The sequence below is a fragment of the Pezoporus wallicus genome, unplaced genomic scaffold (genome assembly GCF_028554395.1).
Source record: "Pezoporus wallicus isolate ANWC-B61680 ecotype Strahan unplaced genomic scaffold, APGP_CSIRO_Pwel_v1 contig_14269, whole genome shotgun sequence".
Classification (NCBI taxonomy): Eukaryota; Metazoa; Chordata; class Aves; order Psittaciformes; family Psittacidae; genus Pezoporus; species Pezoporus wallicus.
In genome coordinates this window covers 1-20,989 of record NW_026637619.1, presented here as the reverse complement: position 1 = coordinate 20,989, position 20,989 = coordinate 1, and the positions used below count along the sequence as shown (strand labels likewise).

General features: G+C 65.6%; 3 protein-coding genes and 2 non-coding genes across 7 annotated transcripts in view; all 5 read left to right on the top strand.

The window, feature by feature from the left end:
- KANSL2 (KAT8 regulatory NSL complex subunit 2) overlaps nucleotides 1-13,376 on the top strand; it is a 36,288-nt gene extending 22,912 nt beyond the window's left edge. The window contains exons 2-10 of one of the 2 annotated variants that reach the window (XM_057406706.1): nucleotides 7,523-7,784; nucleotides 8,351-8,529; nucleotides 9,023-9,137; nucleotides 9,332-9,495; nucleotides 10,293-10,459; nucleotides 10,859-10,955; nucleotides 12,074-12,327; nucleotides 12,718-12,891; nucleotides 13,240-13,376. In XM_057406706.1, coding sequence (XP_057262689.1) covers nucleotides 7,534-7,784; nucleotides 8,351-8,529; nucleotides 9,023-9,137; nucleotides 9,332-9,495; nucleotides 10,293-10,459; nucleotides 10,859-10,955; nucleotides 12,074-12,327; nucleotides 12,718-12,891; nucleotides 13,240-13,338 — 1,500 coding nt within the window. In that variant the 5' untranslated portion in view covers nucleotides 7,523-7,533 and the 3' untranslated portion in view covers nucleotides 13,339-13,376. Of the gene's footprint in view, nucleotides 1-7,503; nucleotides 7,785-8,350; nucleotides 8,530-9,022; nucleotides 9,138-9,331; nucleotides 9,496-10,292; nucleotides 10,460-10,858; nucleotides 10,956-12,073; nucleotides 12,328-12,717; nucleotides 12,892-13,239 lie in introns of those variants that run through there. The other variant, XM_057406707.1, reaches the window with a different exon arrangement.
- On the top strand, nucleotides 238-6,851 carry CCNT1 (cyclin T1). Of its 2 annotated transcripts, XM_057406705.1 has the most exons (9): nucleotides 247-506; nucleotides 683-764; nucleotides 975-1,103; nucleotides 1,496-1,556; nucleotides 2,387-2,449; nucleotides 2,682-2,727; nucleotides 4,307-4,470; nucleotides 4,826-4,896; nucleotides 5,159-6,851. In XM_057406705.1, the coding sequence occupies exons 1-9, from the start codon at nucleotides 331-333 to the stop codon at nucleotides 6,512-6,514; spliced, it is 2,148 nt and encodes a 715-aa protein (XP_057262688.1). In that variant the 5' UTR covers nucleotides 247-330; the 3' UTR covers nucleotides 6,515-6,851. The 2 variants fall into 2 exon arrangements, 1 of the variants encoding a protein (XP_057262688.1); XR_008971863.1 differs by lacking the exon at nucleotides 4,307-4,470 and having other exon boundaries at nucleotides 238-506; nucleotides 5,159-5,298.
- LOC130597833 (small nucleolar RNA SNORA2/SNORA34 family) lies at nucleotides 11,018-11,146 on the top strand. The gene has a single exon (XR_008971865.1). It is a non-coding gene; the product is annotated as a small nucleolar RNA SNORA2/SNORA34 family (small nucleolar RNA).
- Nucleotides 13,044-13,171, top strand: LOC130597834 (small nucleolar RNA SNORA2/SNORA34 family). Its single transcript, XR_008971866.1, has one exon. It is a non-coding gene; the product is annotated as a small nucleolar RNA SNORA2/SNORA34 family (small nucleolar RNA).
- Nucleotides 13,377-15,932: 2,556 nt separating the features above from the next.
- NCKAP5L (NCK associated protein 5 like) lies at nucleotides 15,933-20,402 on the top strand. The gene is made up of 11 exons (XM_057406699.1): nucleotides 15,933-16,067; nucleotides 16,348-16,416; nucleotides 16,522-16,560; nucleotides 16,641-16,760; nucleotides 16,842-16,943; nucleotides 17,179-18,884; nucleotides 18,964-19,117; nucleotides 19,202-19,280; nucleotides 19,379-19,666; nucleotides 19,788-19,927; nucleotides 20,021-20,402. The coding sequence occupies exons 1-11, from the start codon at nucleotides 15,981-15,983 to the stop codon at nucleotides 20,249-20,251; spliced, it is 3,015 nt and encodes a 1,004-aa protein (XP_057262682.1). The 5' UTR covers nucleotides 15,933-15,980; the 3' UTR covers nucleotides 20,252-20,402.
- Nucleotides 20,403-20,989: the final 587 nt, after the last annotated feature.

Genomic DNA, 20,989 nt, shown 5'->3' with positions numbered 1-20,989 from the left:
CTTTCCCCCACTCCTTAACACACACACACACCCCCCCCCCCCCAGCACAGAACTGAGGTACTTTGTCCTATGTGTGTACAGATAAATTATATATAAAACTCACTTTGGATACGAGCCGGGGCCTGGCGTATGCGGGGGGGGGAGGGGGGCGTTGAGGGGGAGGGGGCCGGTAGCGGGGGGGGGGGGGGGGGGCCCGGTACCGGAGGGGAGGCCCAATGCGCATGCGCGGCTCTTCTGTGCCCCTCCAGTGCGTGCGCGCCGCCGCGACTCTGCGACGCAATCCCGTAGCGGTGCGTGCGTGCGTCCTTCCGTGCGCGGGCGCAGAGCGCCATGGAGGCGGCGGCGGGCGGCGGGGCCGGCGGCTCGGCGGGGCGCCGCTGGTACTTCAGCCGCGAGCAGCTGGACCGGAGCCCTTCCCGCCGCGCCGGGCTCGACCCCGACAAGGAGCTCTCGTACCGGCAACAGGCGGCCAACCTGCTGCAGGACATGGGGCAGCGCCTCAACGTGTATCCGGCCTGCGCTAGGCCGCGCGGCCTGCGCTCGGGTAACCGCCGCTGCGGGGCGGGGAGCTCCGGAGCGGAAGGCCCTGGGCCGGGCCCGGGTGCACCGGGGCCTGGAGGGGGGTGAAGGGGAGGTGCGGGTGCCGGCGGGGCTCCGTGTGTTTCCTTAACGGCGCCATCAGGTCTCAGCTCACCATCAACACGGCCATCGTGTACATGCACCGCTTCTACATGGTGCAGTCCTTCACCCAGTTCCACCGCAATGTAAGTGCTGGGGCCGGGGTGCGCGGAGGAACCCCCTTGGGTGACACGGGGGGAGCAGCCCCTTTGGAGCTGTTGGGAGCCCCTGTTCCCTCCTCCTGGGGGTTGGATTTGCTTCGTTGCCTGGTTTCTAAGTGAGGAACAAGTCTTGTTTTGTTGCTAGAAGCTTGAACTTCCTAACTCTTGGGAAACTGCTGGCTCTCCCCTCTGCAGGCCGTGGTTCCAGCCGCGCTCTTCCTGGCAGCCAAGGTGGAGGAGCAGCCTCGGAAGCTGGAACATGTCATCAAGGTGGCTCGCGCCTGTTTGCATCCTTTGGAACCGCCTCTGGAACCCAAGAGTGAGGTGAGTGGGGAGATGGGAATGGTGGGGAGGGTGGGATGGGGATATGGGGATGCTCAGTGCCTGAAGGGCTTCTCTTTCCTGTTTGTGTGCTCGGAGCAGGGTGTGGATGTGACTGTTCTCTGCTCTTCCCACACGCTGATTCCCTAGTTCTGGAGCAGCTTTATCCAGGGAAGCTGAAGGGAGATCAAGCAGCCAATCCCTGTCTGCCCATGCAGGGTCAGGGACCAGCACTGAGGGGCGCCCTGTAACAAGCAGGAGCTGGGCCACTGCTGCCTCTTTTCCAGCCGGGAATCTGGGCCAGTTCCCCCCGTTCCAGTGGGATTCCCCTTTGCTGCTGTGGTGGTGGTGATGTGCACTTACACTGTGGGTAACGCGGTGTCCTCTCACCCCAGGCTTACCTGCAGCAAGCCCAAGACCTGGTCATTCTAGAGAGCATCATCCTGCAGACCCTGGGTGAGTGTTCCCAAGCAGCCCGGCATTCCCAGAGCCAGGAATGCTTTGCAGAGCACCACAGTCTTCTCCACAACAGGAGCCCAGGCAGCAAACTTTTCACCCCCTGTCTCTTGTTCTTGTCTCAGGTGTAACTCAGGAGTTGAAGTCTCTTTTCCCCCCTTCCAAAGCAGGTTTTGTGCTGCTTGGGTCCCAGTGTCCCGTTGAGTTTCATAATGCTCCATAATTCCTATGCTCAGGAAGCAGCTTGTGCTGAGCCGAGCAGCATGGCCTCCCTCGTTGCAGGGCTGCAGGGGCCACCAGGACCACAGGGGCTGGTGCTGGCAAAGCAGGGGCCGAACTGCAGCTTCTCCTCTTGCCCTTTTACCATCCTGCTGCTTCTAGAATATTCCTCATGGGAAGAAGCATTCCCCATGGGAAGAACCAAATCTGCTGCACACATGGACTGGTTTGAACTTCCCCTGTGCCTTTGGAGCTTCATGCCCACAGTGAATGGGAAGCTGCACCAAGGCTGAAGCTCTGCAGTGCTGGAGCCTCCTTCAAAGGGAAGGCGTCTGCTTCCTCTTAGCGTTTTGGGTGGCAGATGCCTTTGAGCAGATGCCATTGTCCCCTCCTTCCTCCCAGCTGCGCCGAGAGGCTTTGTCCTGCTGGTGCTGAGCTGGTTTGTGTGCACTGAGGGCTCTCAAGCTGCTTCTGGAGGTCTGGGAGCAGCAGCTCTGGGATTTGTGAGTGAGGAATCCAAGTCCTATGGCTGCGAGCGGAGCAGGGAAGGGAGGGAGCCTCCTCAAGGAAGTCCATGGGGTTCTGATGCCTTCATTGTCTTCTCCTTCCAGGCTTTGAGATCACCATCGACCACCCCCATACCCACGTGGTGAAGTGCACACAGTTGGTGCGAGGTGAGTGACGGGGCTGCTCCTCTGCGTAACCTCACCTGGGTGCTGTAAACCCCTTGTAGTGTCCCGGGGGCAGCGCCTTCCTTGTGCACCGAGCTCTGAAGTCCTCCTTGCTGCGGGGCACTCCCACTGTTGTGGGTCCAGGTGGTGCTGAGAGGCCTGGGTTGGGCTGCAGTGTGGTGATAGCTGTCACTTCACATACACTGACCCCCTGCTCTTTCCTTTTCTCTTGCAGCCAGCAAGGACTTGGCCCAAACTTCCTATTTCATGGCTACCAACAGGTTATTGCTTTACAATCGCTTCATATTTGGCAGAGGGTCTTATCTGGAGGAGAAGTGGCACCAGTGGCCCCAGGCATGGGGCGGCCTCTGAGCCAGTAGTGTTGGCTCTGAGCCCTTCCTCCTGCGCAGAACCAGCTGCAGCATCAGGATGGGATGCTCAGAACCTGCTTTCTGGGGAGTGAGATGGTGGTGAAGGCTCAAACCACCCCCAAAGCACAAAGGGAGGCTGGAGATGCATGGATGGGGTCTCACTGCAGAGTTAGCCCTGAAGTGGGGCTGTGAAGGTTGGCACCAGGGACTGGCTGTACCCCAGAAGGCTGATGTAGGGGGTAAAGGGGCAGTTGGATGCAGGCGTGAGGCCTCACAAGGGAAAAGTCTTGTTCTTGAGCCTCGGAAGCAACAGAAAGCCTTTGGGTTTCCCATCGGGAATGCTCTGTGTGGGGCTGGCCCAAGATCCTCACTGCAGGGCTGATTCCAGCACTTGCAGCCTTGCTTTCCCTGAATGAGCGGCTTCAGGAGCTCACGCTGGGAGTAGAGCAAGGTGTGGACATGGAAAAGAGCTCCCAAGAGTGGTGGGATGGGAGAGAGAAGCTGGGATAGGCCATGGCAGAGGCTGGTTTGCAGCCCGTGGCCTGGGGTGAGCGGTTGTTGAAGGTGGTCTGTAACCCATGGGCACCGTGTGGGTTTCCCAAAGGAAGGTGCTGTTGGTAACGTCTCTGTAGGGAAAGGCAGCCCTGAGATGGGTTTTATCCCTGCAACAGCAATGCAATCACGGGTTAAGATTGGAATGGAAATAAATCCAGGTGGAAAGGAGGAAACGTGGCCTCAGTGTGGCCTTAAAGTGATGCTAGGAGAGCCCAGAGTGAGGAATTGGATTGATGAGGCAGATAGAGGTGTTTTAACTTGGATTTCCTTCTGGCATCATCCCAGGGCAGGGTTCAGGCTCTCTGAGCACCCAGCCCCACTTCTTACCTTGGAAGAGTGGCCAGAGGCTCCCAATTCCCTGCCTTTGGCTTCTTGGTCTGGAGCAGCAGCGTGAGCTGCAGCTCCCTGTCCCCCTACATTGCCCTGTGCAGTGTGGCCTGACCCCAGCGTGATGAGGAGATGCAGGTCCTGCCATCAGGAGGCTGCCATTCCCATGGGGTGCTCCATGTGCTCCTGATGGGAGCCCGTGCTCCTGCAGGTAGAGAGCAGGATGCGTGCTGAGGGCATCGCTGCTCCCCTCTCCCACCTCCCAGTGCTGGTGTCTGAGTTGTCCCACTGGAGCCACCCACACCTTCAGTGCTCTTCCTCAGCTTGGGAAGAGCCAGCCCAGGAGCTGCGCTTGGAATTGCCTGGAGCAGAGCCCCCAGCAGAGCTTGGGGCTGGCAGAGCCTTGACCAGAGCTGCCTGCACCCAAACGAGCCCCAGCAGGAGCAGGGCTGGAGACTGCAGGGTTGGAGCAGGGGCAGGACCCCGCGGGGGTGTCCCCCCTGTGTCCCCAGCCCCTGCAGTGGTGTCAGTGGGCACTGGTGAGTGCTGAGGGTCAGGCTTGGGAGTTCATGGCTTTCTGTTTCTCTCTCCCTGCTGGTGCCGTCAGCCTGCATCTGACCACCTTCAGCCTGCAGTACACCCCTCCCGTTGTGGCCTGCGTCTGTATCCACCTGGCTTGTAAGTGGTCCAACTGGGAGATCCCAGTCTCCACGGACGGGAAGCACTGGTGGGAATACGTTGATGGCACTGTAACTCTGGAGCTCTTAGATGGTAAGTTTGGGAGCGAGGTTTCCCCCCCAAAAAAAACAAAGGCTCTTCCGTTGTGTTGGCATCTCTGGTCCTGGGTCTGCCTTCAGCCCCAGCCCATGGGCACTGCAGGGACTCCAGGGCTTCAGGTCTTGCCAAGGTTTCAGTGCAGCAGCAGCTTTTGTGGTCCACCAGAGATGGCAAAAGGCACCAAGGGAGATGAGTTTAATGTGGTCAGTGATGGTGGCTCGCAGTGTTCCCCTCCTGCAGTAGCTCCATGGCAGTGGGAGCTCCATCCAGCAGCGAGTAGGGGGTGCCCTGATGAGCGCTGCTCTGGCTGGGTCTGACCAAGAGGCCTGGCTTTGTGTCTCCTCTGCAGAGCTGACCCATGAGTTCCTGCAGATCCTGGAGAAGACTCCGAGCCGGCTCAAGCGCATCCGCAACTGGAGGGTAAGGACCTGCTCTGGGGTCCTGTGTGTGGCACCTCCGTGCAGTACTGGGGGGCAGTGGGGGCACTGCCTCTGCAGGATGTTGCTTCAGTACCAAACTGAGCTCTGTTGTGAAGAAGATGATGAGGTTTCAACCTCACCACCATGGCCTGGGGCTTTTCCCCCATGGGGAGGGATGGGGATAAAGCGGATCTAAGTGGGAGCTTGCCCCCCACAGCCCTGGGCCAGCCCCAGTGACCCTGTGCTCTCTGCCTTGCCTCCAGGCCTCCCAAGCAGCCAGGAAGTCCAAGGCTGACGAGCATGGGGACGACGAGAGCCTGTCGGAGCAGACCATCCTCAGCATGATCTCCCGGAACAACAGCTCAGACATGAACATCGCGGGGCTGATGAGCATGTCCACGTCCTCCAGCGCCGCGCTGCCGCCCGCCCCCGACTCCCCCAGCGAGCAGAGCAGCGACGTGGCCCAGCAGCAGGAGCACTGGTACCCCCCGGCCAAGCTGGAGCCAGCGCAGAGCCACCGGACTAGCGAGAGCTGCGGTGCTGAGCACCCTGGGCAGCAGCAGGATGGGGCCCCTTATCCGAAGCAGGGCAGCAAGAACCCACCAGCAGCCAAGGTGTCACTCAAGGAGTACAGGGCCAAGCATGCCGAGGAGCTGGCGGCGCAGAAGAGGCAACTGGAGAACATGGAGGCCAATGTGAGGTCCCAGTACGCCTACGCTGCTCAGAACCTGCTGGTGCAGCAGCAGCGAGAGGTGCAGGATAGGGATCCATCACCCATCATTCTGAAGATCCCCATCGGCGGCCCCGAGAACCCGGACAAGGGTGACAAGGGCTCAGCGCTGAAGCTGAGGCTGCCGGTGACTGGCGGCGCCGGGGAGCGGCCGCTGCCCTCCAAGCAGGAGGAGATCAAGATGCGCATCAAGGTGCCCCCGGGCGGGGACAGACACGGCTCCTCGGACGAGGGCAGCACCAAGGCCCGGGAGCACAAGGAGAAGCACAAGGGGCACTCCTCCAACCACCACCACCACCACCACAACCACCACTCTCACAAACACTTCCCCCCCCAGCTCGGCGCTGGGCCCAGTGGCACCGGCACCAAGCGCCCAGGGGACTCTAAGCACAGTGGCCAGCCTGGGGCTGTGCCCCACAAGAGCTATGGGCCCCTCTCCTCCTCTTCTTCCCGCAAGAGGCCTCTGTCTGAGGAGGCAGCCGCCGCAGCCCACGAGCACCAGCCCAAAGGCAGCAAAGCCTCCAAAGGCCCTGGGGCACCTTTCCCATACCCCCATCTCCCCACGGACGGGGGGGGCCTCCCCTTCGCAGCTGCCAGCAAAGCACGGGGGCCCCACAGCAAACTGGACAAGGGGCCTTCGGGGGCCAACGGGCACAGCTCCAGCCAGGCCAGTGACTACCAGGACACAGTGAACATGCTGCACTCGCTGCTGAGCGCACAGGGCATGCAGCCCACCCCCCCGCCCGCCTTCGACTTCCACTCCTATGGGGAGCTCCTGAACCCCCCTCGGGCTTCCAGCAGTGCCAGAGGAGCCCCAAGCACGGACAAACCCCGGCCCCCACCGCTGCCATCAGAACCGCCACCCCCTCTGCCCCCTCTCCCTAAGTAACCCCCCCTTTTTACTACTGAATCGGCCCTGCAGCCCTAGGCTGCCCTCAAAGGGCTGTTTGGGCTCCACTGCCTCACCAGAGAACTATTTTATTATAATATAACTTTTATTATTGCTATTTAGAGCGGGCGTTGGTGAAGCTGTGAAAGGATCAAACCCCCTTGCTCTGGTCCTTGCTCCTTCCCTTCCCCCCCCTCCATTGACCTGCAGTTAATGGGGGGCTCGGTCCCTGCCCCCCCCTTGTGGGGAACACACATTTGGGGGGGGATCTGGGGGGTATTTAAAAGATGTCACAGAAAATTTAAGACGTTTTACAAATAATTTAAGCAGTAACTTATACCTTAGTGCTTTGTTGCCTTTAATCGGGGGGGGTGGGGTGGGGGGGTGGTTATTGGGGGTGATGAGTGGAGGCGGAGATGAAGGGGAAGGCAGGGACTGGCGGTGATGGAGCTGCTCTGCTTTTGGGAGCCCATCTCCATCCCTCCGCCCCTGCTGCAGGTCACCCTTTCCAGCCCCTCCGCCAAAAGGGAACGGGGCCTTGTGGGGGTGTTCTGGGGTGGTTGGTGTTGAACGTTGTTGGGGTGAGGCTGCTCTTTGGGGCAGAGCCCAGACGAGCTGCCGGGGTCTGGCTCAGACACCGGCTGGGGTCGCACCCCGAGGCAGAGCAGCCCCCTGCTGCGTGCTGGCTGTGCAGGGCCCGATCCGGGGGGAGCAGCGTTCCCCCCCTCCTGCCTGTGCACTCGGGAAGCTGGAGGTGGGCAGAGGAGATGGCGGGGGGGTTACCGGGAGATGGACCAGGGCCAGGGGTGTCCCCGGGAGTCGGAGTGAGCACGGGTATGTACCGGGTATCCTGGGATGCACTGGAATACATCGAGAAAAGGGGGATGCAGCTGGATGGACCGGGACCAGGGGCGGGCATCGGGGTGTGTTGGGATGTACCGGGAGCAGGAGTGAGCACCGGGATGTAGCGAGCTCCTGTATCCCCCTTTCAGCTGCCGGTCCCTCTTTAGCTCGGAAGCATGAACCGGATCCGCATCCACGTGTTGCCATCGAGCCGCGGGCGCCTCCCGCCTGTGCCGCGGGCGCAGGAGCCGCTGGCCTGTGCGTTCACCCCGCGGGCCTGCTCCCAGCCCCGCCTGGACGGGCAGGAGTTCTGCATCAAGCACATTCTGGAGGACAGGACCGCCCCCTTCAAGCAGTGCAGTTACGTGTCCGCCAAGAACGGGCGGCGCTGCCCCAACGCGGCGCCCAAGACCGAGAAGAAGGATGGGTGAGCGCCCGCTGAGAGCAGGAGGAGCCTCTCCTGGTGCTGCTGCCGCCCTGCAGCCCAGGGACTCGCTCCTTAGGGGGTGTTGGAAGCTAGAAAAGGGCGCTGGGTGCTGTGGTTGTCTTTGCTCGCTGGTCCGTCATCAGGTGGCCACAGTGATGCAGGACCTGGTCAGAGCTGCAGTGCTGCTGAGGCTCCTGGAGCTGGTGCCCGTGGCTCATGCTCAGCACAGACCCTCTGGTGGGGTAGAGCCGGTGGCCAGGGTGTGCTAGTGCTGCTCTGGTGCATAGAAAACAGGGAGGGAAGGACCTTGGTGCAGCAGAGCCCAGCTCCCCTCGTGGAATGTGGCTGCTGGGTGTCCCCATTCCCTCTGGGACCAAGGAGCTGCTGTGGGCCAGCTTGGGAAGCGAGGTGGGAATGGCTGGGAGCAGAACCCACTCCAGTGGCTTTAAGGACCGAGCTCTGTTCCGCCTCAGTGTTGTGTCCCTGCAGGCAGAGGCGCTGCCCAAGCTCCAGGGGCTGATCCTGCTGTGCTCCAGGGCGGTGCTGAGCCCGTGTTTTCCCCCCAGCACCTCGCTGTGTGCGGAGCACGCCCGGAGGAACGCGCTGGCGCTGCAGGCGCAGGGCAGGAAGTCCCAGGCCAGGGCAGGGGGGGAGAACCTCCTGTGGCAGCTCAGCGCCTACGTCCGCGCCGAAGCGGGCACTCAGCCTGCGGAGAGCAGCCGCAGCGAAGCCACTCGTATCCTGGGTAAGGGCCACAGGGCAGGAAATCCGTTCTGGCATCATGGAATTGGGCTGGGATTAAGGGAGCTTAAAGCTCCTCCAGTGCCAGCCCCTGCCACGGGCAGGGGCAGCTCCCACTAGAGCAGCTTTTTCCAAGCCCCTTCCAATCTGTCCAGGGATGGAGCATCCAACCCATTCCAGTGTCTCATCACCCACACTTTCCTATATCCAGCCTGAACCCATCACCCCTTGTCCCATCGTTCCAGCCCCTGATGTAGGTCCCTCCCCAGCATCCTTGTAGCCCCCTTCAGCCACTGGAAGCTGCTCTTCTCCAGCCCCAATGTTCTCAGCCTGGCTCCATACAGGAGCTGCTCCAGCCCCTGAGCATCCCTCTGGCCTCTGGACTTGCTCCAGCAGGTCCAGTGCAGAGGCAGAGCCCCTGTGGGGTGTCTGTATGTGCTGTGCTGGTGCGGGGGCACGGGATGAGGGACAGTATCCTGTCCCTGTGCATCCCGCAGATGAGGACAGTTGGAGCGATGGGGAGCAGGACCCGGTCACCGTGGAGCAGACGTGGCGGGGGGACCCGGACAGCGAGGCTGACAGCATCGACAGCGACCAGGAGGATCCCCTCAAGTGGGTTGGGTGCTGTGAGCTCAGCTTGTGGGTGATGTTAATGGTGGTGCGGTTACCCTTGGGGCCCCAAGGCTCCCACGTCTTGGTTGTGAGGAGTCTCCATTCATCAGTGGGGTGTTCCTGCTCCTGCCCATGGCTCTGTGTGATCCAGGCGAGCAGAGCAGCCCCCATGGGCCCTGCTGGCTGTCTTCCAGGCATGCCGGGGTGTACACAGCCGAGGAGGTGGCTCTCATCATGAGGGAGAAGCTCATCCGGCTCCAGTCGCTCTACATCGACCAATTCAAGCGCCTCCAGCACCTCCTCAAGGAGAAGAAGCGGCGGTTCCTGCACAGCCGCAAGGGCGAGCACGAGGCCATTGGTAAGTGCTGGAGCTCTCTGCCTCCCCCCAGAGCTTGCCTCTTCCAGCCGGGGGGGTTTTGCCTTGGGAAGGGCTGAAACAACCACAGGAGGTGGCTGGGGCTGGGCTCATGCCTGCAGATGCTATCGTGGCGTTGGGAAGGTTCTTTTGCTCTTCAGAGTTGTCAGGAAATGGGACTACAAAGGGAATCGTGAGACAAAAGTGCTTGCTTTGGCTGGGATTTCCTGCTTTGGGGGTTCTAAATGCATGGATTCAGCCGTCAAGCCCTGTGGGGGGCAGCTAAGGTTGGTTCCACCACTTGTGCTCTGCTCGCATAGCCCTGCTCAGCACAGATGCAGCTCCAGCATGGCCTTAGAATAGCTCTTGCTGGAAAAGGCCCTGGAGCATAAAAATAACTGCAGTTTGGTACCTACCAATTTGGTAGAGCTCTTTATAGGCACCCAGGGATGGAAAAGCAGCTCTCGCCCTGTAATTACAGCTGGGAGAGCTCAGGGAAGCTTCCAGACCAGGCACCAGGAGCTGGACTTGGAGAAACCTCTGTTCTGCTGCGGGAATCAGAAGGGATCTTCTTGGGAAGGTGTCCCTGCCATGGACTGGGTGATTTAAGGCCCTTTCCAACCCAGTTCCATGAGTCAAAGCTGTCTGGGATGGGATCTGCTTTGCCACCACAGAATATGCTCCCAGCTCACGCATCCAACCTGGCTGCATCTGATGCTCTCTGGAGCTCTGGGTACCAGGGAATGGGATGGAAGCCAGGGGGAAGGGGATGTCCTGACCTCCCCCCTCCCTCCCCACAGGCAGCAGCCTCCTGACGGGCGCCGAGGGGCTCCTGGCCAAGGAGCGGGAGAGCCTCAAGCGCCTCAAGTGCCTGCGGCGCTACCGGCAGCGCTACGGGGTGGAGGCGCTGCTGCACCGGCAGCTCCGCGAGCGCCGCGCGCTGGCCTCGGACGGCGCGGCCCAGCAGGTGAGCGCAGAGCCCGCGTGAAAGCAGCGCCCAGGCGTTGGCAGCAGGGTTCAGGTGTGCAGCTGGGGACGGTGCCCCCAGGTGGGGTCCAGAGAGCCTGGAGTTCCTCAGGGATACATGGGTGGGAAACGCTCCATGGGGGGGGGCGCTGTTGGTTTGGTGGGGACCCAAAGGCAGGCCCTTTGGGTACACATGGGACTGAGTGCGGCCACTTCAGAGCTGTCTCACATTTCCAAGCATTCCAGGACCTGGCTTGAGTGGAGCCTGGCGAGTTCTCCCTCCTGCAGTAGAGTCCTGCCTTATTTCAGCTCTGTTTAATGGAAGAAGGGCAGGATGAGGAGTTGGAGGGTGCTGAACTCTTGCTCTTGGTGTGCTCTGAGCCCTGCTCTTGCCTCACAGGCCCATACCACCCGCTCCAGCCAGCGCTGCTTGGCCTTCGTGGATGACATCCGCTGCTCCAACCAGTCCCTGCCCATGACCAGGCACTGCCTGACCCGTATCCTTTGATCCTGTGTTCCTGTTTGCTGGCATTGTGTCCCTTCCTCCTCCTCCCGCTCTTTGGCCCTCAATCAAGGCCAGTGGTTTGCTGTAGCTGCTGGTTTCAAACAGGAGCCCAGAGGAAGCAGCTCCCGGTCTGTTGGTGCTCCCATCCCTGTGGATCAACCAATTCGTGTGGGAGCAACAGGAGCCTCTTTCCCAGAGCATCCCAACGGGGTCTCCAGTTCCCTGTCCAAGTAGGATCGTGTGGATGTGCCCTGGGCTAGGTTTGGGTCATGTTGGAGCTGCATTCACTGCTTGGCTTTGGGTGTTCTTCACCCTGGCTCCCAGGGAGCTGCTGTGGTTCCTCTCCAGTGCCCATGGAGCTCACAGCAAAGCCAGACTGGATCCCTCTGGAGCAGCCGGAGCTCCAGAGTGGGAAAGGTGCGGCTGGGATTCCTTGGGCTCAGCGTCTGTTGACACCAGCACCATTTTGCTTTTCCCATGCAGGAAAGGGATGAGCCCAGTGCTGGGATGCAGGTGGAGCTTCTCCCATTGGCTTATGACTGCCTCTAAAGGCAGTGCTTGAGCTGGATTGTCCAGACAGATCCAGATGTGCCCTCTCAGAGGCACATCCCCCTCCACATCTGCCCTAGACAGCTTAGGAAAGTGGGTTAAACCTGGTGCCTTTCCCTGCTGGATGTGGCTCTGGAAGCTAAACGGGGGGGGGGGGGGGTTATGGATGTGTCTTATCTGGAAGCCTTGATTCCCACCCAAAACCTGCTTCTCATTGTCATCCACATGGAGAGGGAGCCTCGCTGTGGGGACAGAGGATGGGCTTGGGCTGCAGCTCCTTGCTCCTGGTGGATCTGGTTGTGATTAAAGGCAGGAAATCCCATTTACACCTCGGGCAGGAACAGGTTTTCCATGGGGAAGGCAAATACATTGGGAAGATGGGAACACCAGAACTGAGCTCCCGCCTGTGGCTGCAGCATTGTGTGTGTGTGTGTGCGCACACCGGGAGGGAGCTATGCCTTTGGGATAGCTCCATGCGAGGGGCTGGGGGGGTTCCTGCCCTGGGATGGATGGGGGGGGTTTATCCCTGTTTGGGGGTGCTTTCCCTTGACCCCATCTCAGACATCTGCCAGGACCCGAGCCAGGCCCTGTTCCGGCCCTGCCGGGGCTCTGAGGACATTCCCTGCCCCAGGGCCGTGCCCCTGAGCCTGGGCGCGGAGCCCAGCTGCCCCCTGCACCTCCGCCTGCCCCCTCCCTTGTACGTGCCTGAGCAGGGCCCCGGGGGGGCTGAGGATCTGGGGGCTGCCCCAACGGAGCTGTACCTGAGCGCAGCCGAGCTGCAGCCCTCCGAGAGCCTCCCGCTGGAGTTCAGTGATGTGAGTGGGGGCCCAGCAGCAACCACCCCCCCCGTGGGGCTCTATGGGGTCAATCTCCCCCCCCTCCCCGCACAGATCCAAGGGGATTAGGTTGACTCTTGTTGCCTTAGGGCACAGGAGTTGCTGGGGGTGGGAGGGGGTGCAGGAGGCTCAGAGCCCCCCGACCCGCTGTGCTCTCATTTAAATCCTTATCTGGGGCTTTCTAAAGAGGATTTTCCCCCTCTTTTCCCATCGGGAATACACGAGGGGTTTAATCCTGGATTATTCTGCCCTGCTCAGCTTAAACCACTTGGAAATGGGGTTAAAGAGCAAACAGCAGCGGGGCCCTTGGGGCCGCTCCTGGGGGCGGCACCTCCATGGGCACTGAGGCTCCGGGTGCTGTGTCCTCAGGACCTGGACGTGGTGGGCGATGGGCTCCAGTGCCCCCCCTCCCCTTTGCTCTTTGACCCCTCCGTGGCGCTGGATCCGGCCCTGCGAGACGTGGCCGAGGCCGCAATCGACATCTTGGGCCTGGAGGAGCCCGAGGAGCGGGGCAGCGGCTTCCCCCCGGGCCCCGACCTGCAGGTACGGACCCAGAGCCGTGGGGGCCCCCCAGCCGCTGTTCATGGCGTTGGAGACGCACCCATGCATGGGCTCTGTGCCCCACGGTGTACCCATGGGGTGCCCTGGCTCCATGGCTGCCCAGTGCCACCCTTGTGCCAGCCCTGCTCCCCCCCGAGGCCCTCACTGAAGACCTCCAGTTCGCTGTAGCTGCTGGTTTCAAGCAGGAGCCCAAAGGAACTTGCTCCCGCTCCATTGGCGCTCCCAGCCCATGGAATTGCCAATTCCAGCAGGAGCAACAGCAGCCGGGGGAGGAGGGGGTCGCAGCCATGCCCGGTGCTCCTGCACCCACCCCTGCCTCTTGTATCCCAGCAGTGCCCCCTCGCACCGGAGGAAGCCGCTGCCTCCACCGAGCTTCACGGAGCCGCCAATGGGAACGTGGGGCCGGGATCCGGGAGCGCCGGGACCTGAGAGCAGCTCCAGGGCTCATCCGGCATCATCCAGGAGCTGGGGGGGGGGCTCCATGGGGAACCCCACAATAAAGCGATGGAGCTCGTTGTCCGTGTCCGTGTCCTGCAGCCGGGTGCGATGGGGCCGGGGGGAGGGCACCTCCGGTCCCCGCGATGGGGGAGGCCCCACGGATGGAGGCGGTGGCGGCACCGGGACCCCCCCCTCCGCCCCCGGGCGCGGATTGGCGGCGGTGGGGGCGCAGGGCGGAGCCGGCCCGGTGGAGCCATGACATCACCGCGGCCGCCGCCGCCGCCGGGCCAGCCCCGGTCCCGGCCATGCCGCCCCGCGCCGCCGCCGCCGCCCCGCCGTAGCCCCCGGTGAGTCCGGTAGCGCCGCGGCGGAAGGGGGGGGTCCCGGGGAGGCCGCGCCGCAGCGCTGCGGGGAGGGGACCGGGACCGGGGGAAGAGGCACGGGGTGTCTCGGCCCGCCCCCCGCGTGTCCCGGTTGGTGTCCCCCGAACACCCCGGGGGGTTCCCGGTACAAGGCAGCTGAGCCCGGCTCTGCCCGCTCGTCTTCCCTGTGTCCCCAGTGCGTCCCCCACTGTGCTCCTCCATCCCACTCGTCCCCCCCGTCCCCACTGCATCCCTGTTGTCCCCAGTGTGCTCCTGCTGTCCCCAGGGTCCCCACTGCATCCCTGCTGTTCCCACTGCATCCCAGTTGTCCCCACTGTGCTCCTGCTGTCCCCAGTGTATCCTGGTTGTCCCCAGTTGTCCCCTCTGCATCCCGGCTGTTCCCAGTTACCCTGGTTGTCCCCAGTGTCCCCAGTGCATCCCAACTGTCCCCACCACATCCTGCTGTCCCTCATATATCCTGGTTGTCCCCAGTGTCCCCACTGCATCCCTGCTGTCCTCGGAGTCCCCACTGCATCCCAATTGTCCCCACCACGTCCTGCTGTCCCCAGTGCATCCCGGCTGTCCCCAGTGTCCCCACTGCATCCTAATTGTCCCCTCTGTACCCCGGCTGTCCCCAGTGTCCCCACTGCATCCGAGTTGTCCCCAGTGTCTCCACTGCATCCCAGTTGTCCCCAGTGTCTCCACTGCATGCCAGTTGTCCCAGTGTCTCCACTGCATGCCAGTTGTCCCCAGTGTCCCTGGGATGTCCAATCTGTCCTCAGCACGGCCCTGCTGCCCCAGGGCTGTATCTGCCTCATCCCGCCTGTCCCCGGGGTGTCCTTGCTGTCCCTGGCGCATCCCTCCTGTCCCCGGGCTGTCCCCAGCGCGTTCTGGAGCAACCCAGCGGGGTTGCGGGCACTCGGGGCTGTCACCCCCATGTCCCCAGCGTGGGACAGGCCAAAGCCACCCATGGGGCCACAGCCCGGGCTCTGGGTGCCCCCGTGCTGGGACAGGGACCGACCGCAGCGTCCCTCTATGGGGACCCCCGGTTGTGGCTCGGGGGGGGGGGCCGGGCTGCTCTTCCCCTCCAGACGGAGCCTCACTTCCCCCCGTGACGCAGCCGGAGCCGCGGCCGCTTCCTGCGCCGGGGTAGCCGCGGGCACCACCGGGACCCACCAGGGGGGGACACGGGGGCAGCACGAGCGAGGGGACCTGGTGCTGCCGCGCAGGGACCGGCGGCACCCGCGGGGTGAGGCCGAGGTCACCCGGGCCAGGGGGTTGGGGTGACCGGATGGGGCTCGGTGGGGACGTGGGGAGCATCGCACAGGGCCCCCCGTGCCCGTGCCCCGAGCGGGGCCGGAGGCTCCGGTTGTTTCGCTGCTCTCGGTGCGTTGCCTGGGAAGAGGCGGCGGAGCTGAGGTGAGCTCCGAGCCCGGCCCCGTTCGTTGGGGTGCGGGGTAGGTGCCTGGAGCCCCGGGGACACCCCGAGGGGTGTTCAGGCTCCGGGGGTCCCCGTCCAAAGCGTGCTCCAGGGCGCCCTCTCCATGGGGCGCCCTTTACCCCCGGGAGTACCCGGTGCTTCCTCTGCCTCCGGTCTCCGCTGCCTCGGTCCCCCCCCGCGCCGGGTCCTTGGGGCGGGCGCTGGCGGAGCCGCGCACCGGAGGCGGTGGCGGCCCCGGCTCCTCCCCGGCCGCGGCGGGAAGGCGGAGCCGGGGCCGTCGCCTCCCAACAATAGCGCGGCCGGGCCGGGCCGGATGGAGCCTCCGCTGCCGCCGGGACCGACCCCGGGGCCACGCTGAACGGGGTCGAGCGGCGCCGCCGGGAGCCGCGGGCGTGAGTGCGCGGGGCCGGTGCCTGCTCCGGGACGAGCGGCACCGGCGCCGGTGGGAGCCCCGGTGGGAGCCCCGGTGGGAGCGGCGTGTGCGGCACCGGGATAGAGGGGGGCCATCTGCACCCGGGCTCCTGTGCACCGGGTGCTGCGCGTTCCGGGGCCAGCCCCTGGGCGGGGGCTGCACATCCCGCCGGGCTGGTCCCGGTGCGGGCCGCGGGGCTGCTGCACATCCCCGTGTGCGGGGACCGGGGCTGGTCCCAGCGCCCCTGCGCGCCCGGGAGGGGCTCCGTGTAGCGGTGGGGTCGGGGCTCAGCCCCGGGGCTCCCCAAGGCCCCGTCCCCCTCCCTCAGCGCCGTTCTCCCGGGCAGGTGACGCCGCGGGGGAGCCCCGAGCGAGGAGGCGGGGAGCCCGGCCCGGTGCTTGTCCCCCCGCAGCCCGCGATGTCGGAGAGCGTGGCCGAGGCGCCGGGAGCCGGGAGCGAGACGGGCACCAGCCATGAGCTGCTGCAGCGGCTGCGGGAGCTGGAGGTGCGGAGGGGCCGGGACCGCTGGGAGCCAGTGCCCAGGCACCGCGAGCCAGGGCAGTGCTTCCCTGCTGCCCGGGACACCCGTCCCACCGGGCAGAGGAGGGTCCCATGGGGGGTCCCCGTCCATCACCTCCCCTGGGCCTGGCAATGGCGCTGCCGTGGCTCAAGGATGGGGACAAGGACACAGGGAAGGGGGACAGAGGAGGGGACCCCACAGACCTCAAAAGCAGGGTCCCAGGGGCTGGGGGCCACCCCCTGAGTTGTCCCTGCTCTGTCCCCAGGCAGAGAACTCAGCCCTGGCCCAGGCCAATGAGAACCAGCGGGAGACGTACGAGCGCTGCCTGGACGAGGTATCCCGGGGTTGCGCATGGGACACGCGTGAACATGCGTGAACACGCGTGTGCTGGGCACGGGGCTCCCTGGGCCCTCACCACGCTCCCCCCTCTGCTCCCCAGGTCGCCAACCACGTGGTGCAGGCGCTGCTCAACCAGAAGGTGGGTGTCGGGGGGGGTCTGAGGGTGTCGGGGGACACGGGGAGCTCCTGGCTCATCCCTCCCCATCCCGCCCCATCCAGGACCTGCGGGAGGAGTGCATCAAGCTGAAGAAGCGAGTCTTTGAGCTGGAGCGGCAGAACCAGGCACTCAGCGACCTCTTCCAGCAGAAGCTGCAGCTCTCGGCCGGGTCCTTGCCCCAGGTAGGGCCGGGGCTGGGGGGGGGGGGGGCACAGGGCAAAGCCTCCCCCCCAAACCTAACCCGGTGCCACCCCCATCTCCAGCTGCCACCGCTGCCCCTGGAGGCCCCCAGCAGTCCCGAGCCGAGCTGTGCCGAGCAGCCACCACCCCTGCTGCCCCCCGGGTGCTGCCTCTCTCTGCCAGAGGTGGGTACCAGCAGCTCTGACCCCCCCGTCCCCTTGTCCCCCCTCGCAAAGCTCCTGCTATTGCCTCGCCTGCAAGTGTGGTTCCCCCAGCCCGCGGTACCCCCCTTCTGGGGTCCGTGGTGTCCTCTCCTCTGGTGTTCCCATCCTTGAGCCGTGGCATCGCCCTTTCCAGGCCCATCTGCCCCTTGTGTCCCCATCCCCAGCACAGGGCGGTGACGGTGCCCGGCCCCCACAGGTGATGCCGCCGGTGCCGTCGGGCAGCCCCGGGCTCAGCCCCGCGCCCCTGGACGCCCTCTCCCCCTTCTTCAAGAAGAAAGCGCAGATCCTGGAGGTGCTGCGCAAGCTGGAGGAGTCGGACCCGCTGCTGGCCCCCCCCCCGGCCTCCCCCGGCTCCCCCGACCCCTGCTCAGCTCCGGCCTGGGCCTTGTGCCCGCTGCGGGCGCCGGGGGCTGCCGGGGGGTGGCGGGGGGCCGAAGGCAGCCCCTGCTCCTCCCCGGACGAGCGCCTGGGGCTCAGCGCCTTGGCCGAGCGGCTGCTGCGGGGGGAGCCCGGCTGCTGCCGCCGCAATGGGGAAGCGCTCGGGGGCGGCCCCCGGCAGCGGCGCGGGGGGGAGCTCCCCGCGTCCTTCCTGGGGCTCTGCGGCCCGGGCGAGGAGAGCCCCGAGGGGGGCTTCGCGCCGCTGTCGCCCGGGGGGGCCCCCAACGCGCTGCCCTCGCCCCCCAAGGTGCTGAAGCTGCCGCCCCCCCCCGCGGGGCTGCGCCTCAGCTCGCAGCTCGCTCCGGCCTCCAGGATCCCGTGTCGCAGCGGCAACCCGGAGGCCCCCCCCAGAGCCGCCTCCCCCGATGCCCCCCCCGAGCCCGGCTCCCCCGAGGCCCCCGTCCTCCCCCCCGGCCGGCCCTACGAGGCGGCCGAACAGCCCCCGGGCCCCGCTGCCGGTGGCGAGCGGGCGGCAGCTTCGCCCCCCAGCACCCGCCGGGGCACGGGGGGCTCGGCCCCGACCCGGCGCCCCGGCAAGAAGCCCCCCGAGCCCGGATACCTCCCCTTCAAAGAGCGCCTGGCGGCCCTGGGCAAGCTGCGGGGGGCTGAAGGCCGGGAGCCCCCCGGCCCAGGCCGGCCCGAGCGGGGCCATGGGGCTGAGCTGCGCCCCCCGTCCCGAGGGGGGGGCTTGGGGGGCAGCCTGAAGCATCCTGAGCCGGTGCACGCCGGGGAGCCCCTGGCGCGGTGGTACTCCTCCGGCTCCATGGGGGAGCCCGGCAAGGCGGGGGTCAAGGGGCGCCATCCCGGCGGCAGGACCCCACCGCGCCCCCCCCCGGCGCCCCCCGCCAAAGCCCCCCGCAGCCCCCACGGCAGCCCCACGAAGCTGCCCACCAAGGCGGGCGCCAGCAAAGCCCTGCGGGGCGAGGAGCCAGCGGGAGCCAAAGCGGCGGCGGGGCCGCATAAAGCACCCGCGGCCCCCGAGCCCCCCGGTCCGGGCCCGCTGCCGGGCGCCGACGCGCACTCGGCCATCGAGGAGAAGGTGATGAAAGGCATCGAGGAGAACGTGCTGCGGCTGCAGGGGCAGGAGCGGGCGCCGGCGGCCGAGGCCAAGGGGAAGGCGGCCGGGGGCTTGGCCAGCTGGTTCGGGCTGCGGCGGAGCAAGCTGCCGGCGCTGAGCCGCCGCGGGGACGGCGGCCGCGGGCGGGAGTGGGCCGGGACCCCGGCCCCGCTGCGCCGCGAGGTGAAGCTGGCGGCGCGGAAGCTGGAGGCCGAGAGCCTCAACATCTCGAAGCTGATGGAGAAGGCCGAGGACCTGCGCAAGGCGCTGCGGGAGGAGCACGCGTTCCTGCAGGGGCTGGCGCTGGAGAAGGGGCGGCCCCGCGGCGCCCCCCGCGGCCCCGGGCCCCTCCCGGTGCTGTACCAGGAGGTGACGGCAGAGACCTTCATGCAGCAGCTCCTGGACCGGTCAGTGCCTGCTGCGGGGGCGGGCCGGGGGGGGGGTGTGCGGGTCCGGGGTGCCCGCCCCACGCTGTGCGCTCCGCAGGGTGGACGGGAAGGAGGCGCCCTACGAGAGCCGCCTGGAGCACAAGCGGGAGCTCTGCGACCTCCGGAGGGTCCCCCCGGACGCCAAAGACCCCCGGCTCTGCCGCCCCCCCCGCAACGGCATCGTGGGACACCTGCGGGAGGCCCCCGACAAAGTGAGGTCCCCTCCCCCCATCCCAGCCCTACATAACCCTTCCCCATCGCCCCCAGCAGCCGCTCACCCTCCGCACCCCCTATAGGTGCCGGATGTGGGGCTCCGAGAAGAGCTGCCCTCGGATGAGAGCTTGTCCGAGTCGGGGACGTCGCAGCACTTCGCCGGTGAGGGGGCGCCGGGGGTGGGATAGGGAGGGATGGGGGGCACCAGGATGAGCACCCCCCCAAACCACCGGCACTGATTCCTCGCCTTGTGCCTGCAGCCTGTGGGTCATTGACGCGGACACTGGACAGCGGGATCGGGACCTTCCCGCCCCCTGACTATGGGGGGATCCCCGCTAAGAGCACCCCAAAGCCGCGGGGCCGACCCGAGCCGCTGCCCTCTGGGGCCTTACCAGGGCGGCCACCAGCCAGCACCAAGGTTCCGCGCAAGGCCCGGACGCTGGAGCGGGAGGTTCCGAGCGCCGAGGAGCTGCTGGTGCTCCCCAAACACCGGAGTACCCCGACCTGCCGCCCCCCGCCCCCCTCCGGCCACCGCGCTGGGCCCCCAGGTCAGCGTCCCACGGGGAATGGTGAGGACAAGGTGCTATGGGGGGGCTCAGCGCCCCATTGGGAGTCACGGGGAGGCCCAGCCGAGCGCTGCCCCCCCTCAGTTCCCTTGTTTCCCCCCAGACGCCGGTGCCGATGCCGGGAAGCCGCGGCGCGTGCAGCAGAGCAAGAACTGGACCTTCCCCAACGCCAAAGCCTGCGGCGCCGCCGACCCCTTCCTGTGCCCCGCGGCGGGGCTGGAGGGGCTGCACCGGCCCCCACTGGTAAAGGGAGGGGAAGGGGGGGGGAACGCGGTGCGAGTGGTACCGATGGGAAGAAGGGGGGCATCACTGACCGCGCTGTTCCCCCCCCCGCAGGCCCCCGCCTGCAGCCCCGCCGCGCACCGAGGGGCGTCCCCGGAGGCGCCGCTGCCGCCCGCCCTCAGCGCCAGCAGCAGCCGCACCCCGAGCGCCTCGGACGTGGGGGACGAGGGCAGCACCGAGGCGGCGTCGCGGGACGGGGGCCACGCTCCCCCGGGGCTGGAGCACTCGGAGTCGCTCAGTGACTCCCTCTATGACAGCCTCTCCTCCTGCGGCAGCCAGGGCTGAGCCCCCCCGGCCGCGCTCGCTCGTCTTCCACAGCCCCCCCCAGGCCCTGCTCCCTGGTACCCGGGATGGGGGGGTCCCGGTGCCCCATTACCCCCCCCATCACCCGGTTCTCTCCAATGGTGCTATCGCCGTGTACAGCCCCTGCCACCGGGTTTTTAACTCAATAAAGGTGCCCCCCATCCTGCCCCCCCCCCCCCCCCCCCCCCCGTTTATTTATATAGTCCTTGTGCAGCTGCTGTGGTCTCCGCCCGCGGGATGGATGCACGGACACAGGGATGGACACGGGGATGGGGCTGAGGGTTCCATTCTAAGCGTTTATTGAATCATCCCGGTGTACAAAGAGGCGGTGGCGGGATTAGGATCGCTCCGGTTAGGATTGCACTGGCCCCGCCGCTGCTTTCCCATTGGATTTCTTGGCACTAAAGGAGAATCTGGCTGCAGGCAGGTCCCGCCGCCCCCCCCCCACCCCGGGTACCACGGGGACACGGTGACTCTGGAAAGCTCCAGAACGTATCAGCCATGGGATACGGGACCTGGGATAAGGGGGTGGGGAGGTGGGAAACAGGGGGTTGGGGAGAGCCAAATTCCAGCAGGATCCACAAATTGGCCGGTTTCTAATCAAAGAAAAGCTTGAACAAGAGAAAAACCCACAGAGGCGAAAGCTTCCGGCTGCTTCTTACGGCAGCAAAGCGCAACCCTGGAATGCACCAGAGAGAACAGGGATGGGCGGGATGGGGA

Excerpts from the sequence above, each read along its gene's own strand:
- CCNT1 (XM_057406705.1), top strand. The coding sequence starts at position 331 with ATGGAGGCGGCGGCGGGCGGCGGGGCCGGCGGCTCGGCGGGGCGCCGC. Across the intron at positions 1,104-1,495 it reads CTCTGGAACCCAAGAGTGAG|GCTTACCTGCAGCAAGCCCA; the intron begins GTGAGTGGGGAG and ends CTCTCACCCCAG. Across the intron at positions 4,897-5,158 it reads AGCGCATCCGCAACTGGAGG|GCCTCCCAAGCAGCCAGGAA; the intron begins GTAAGGACCTGC and ends CCTTGCCTCCAG.
- NCKAP5L (XM_057406699.1), top strand. The coding sequence starts at position 15,981 with ATGTCGGAGAGCGTGGCCGAGGCGCCGGGAGCCGGGAGCGAGACGGGC. Across the intron at positions 16,068-16,347 it reads AGCGGCTGCGGGAGCTGGAG|GCAGAGAACTCAGCCCTGGC; the intron begins GTGCGGAGGGGC and ends CTCTGTCCCCAG. Across the intron at positions 16,944-17,178 it reads GCTGCCTCTCTCTGCCAGAG|GTGATGCCGCCGGTGCCGTC; the intron begins GTGGGTACCAGC and ends CGGCCCCCACAG.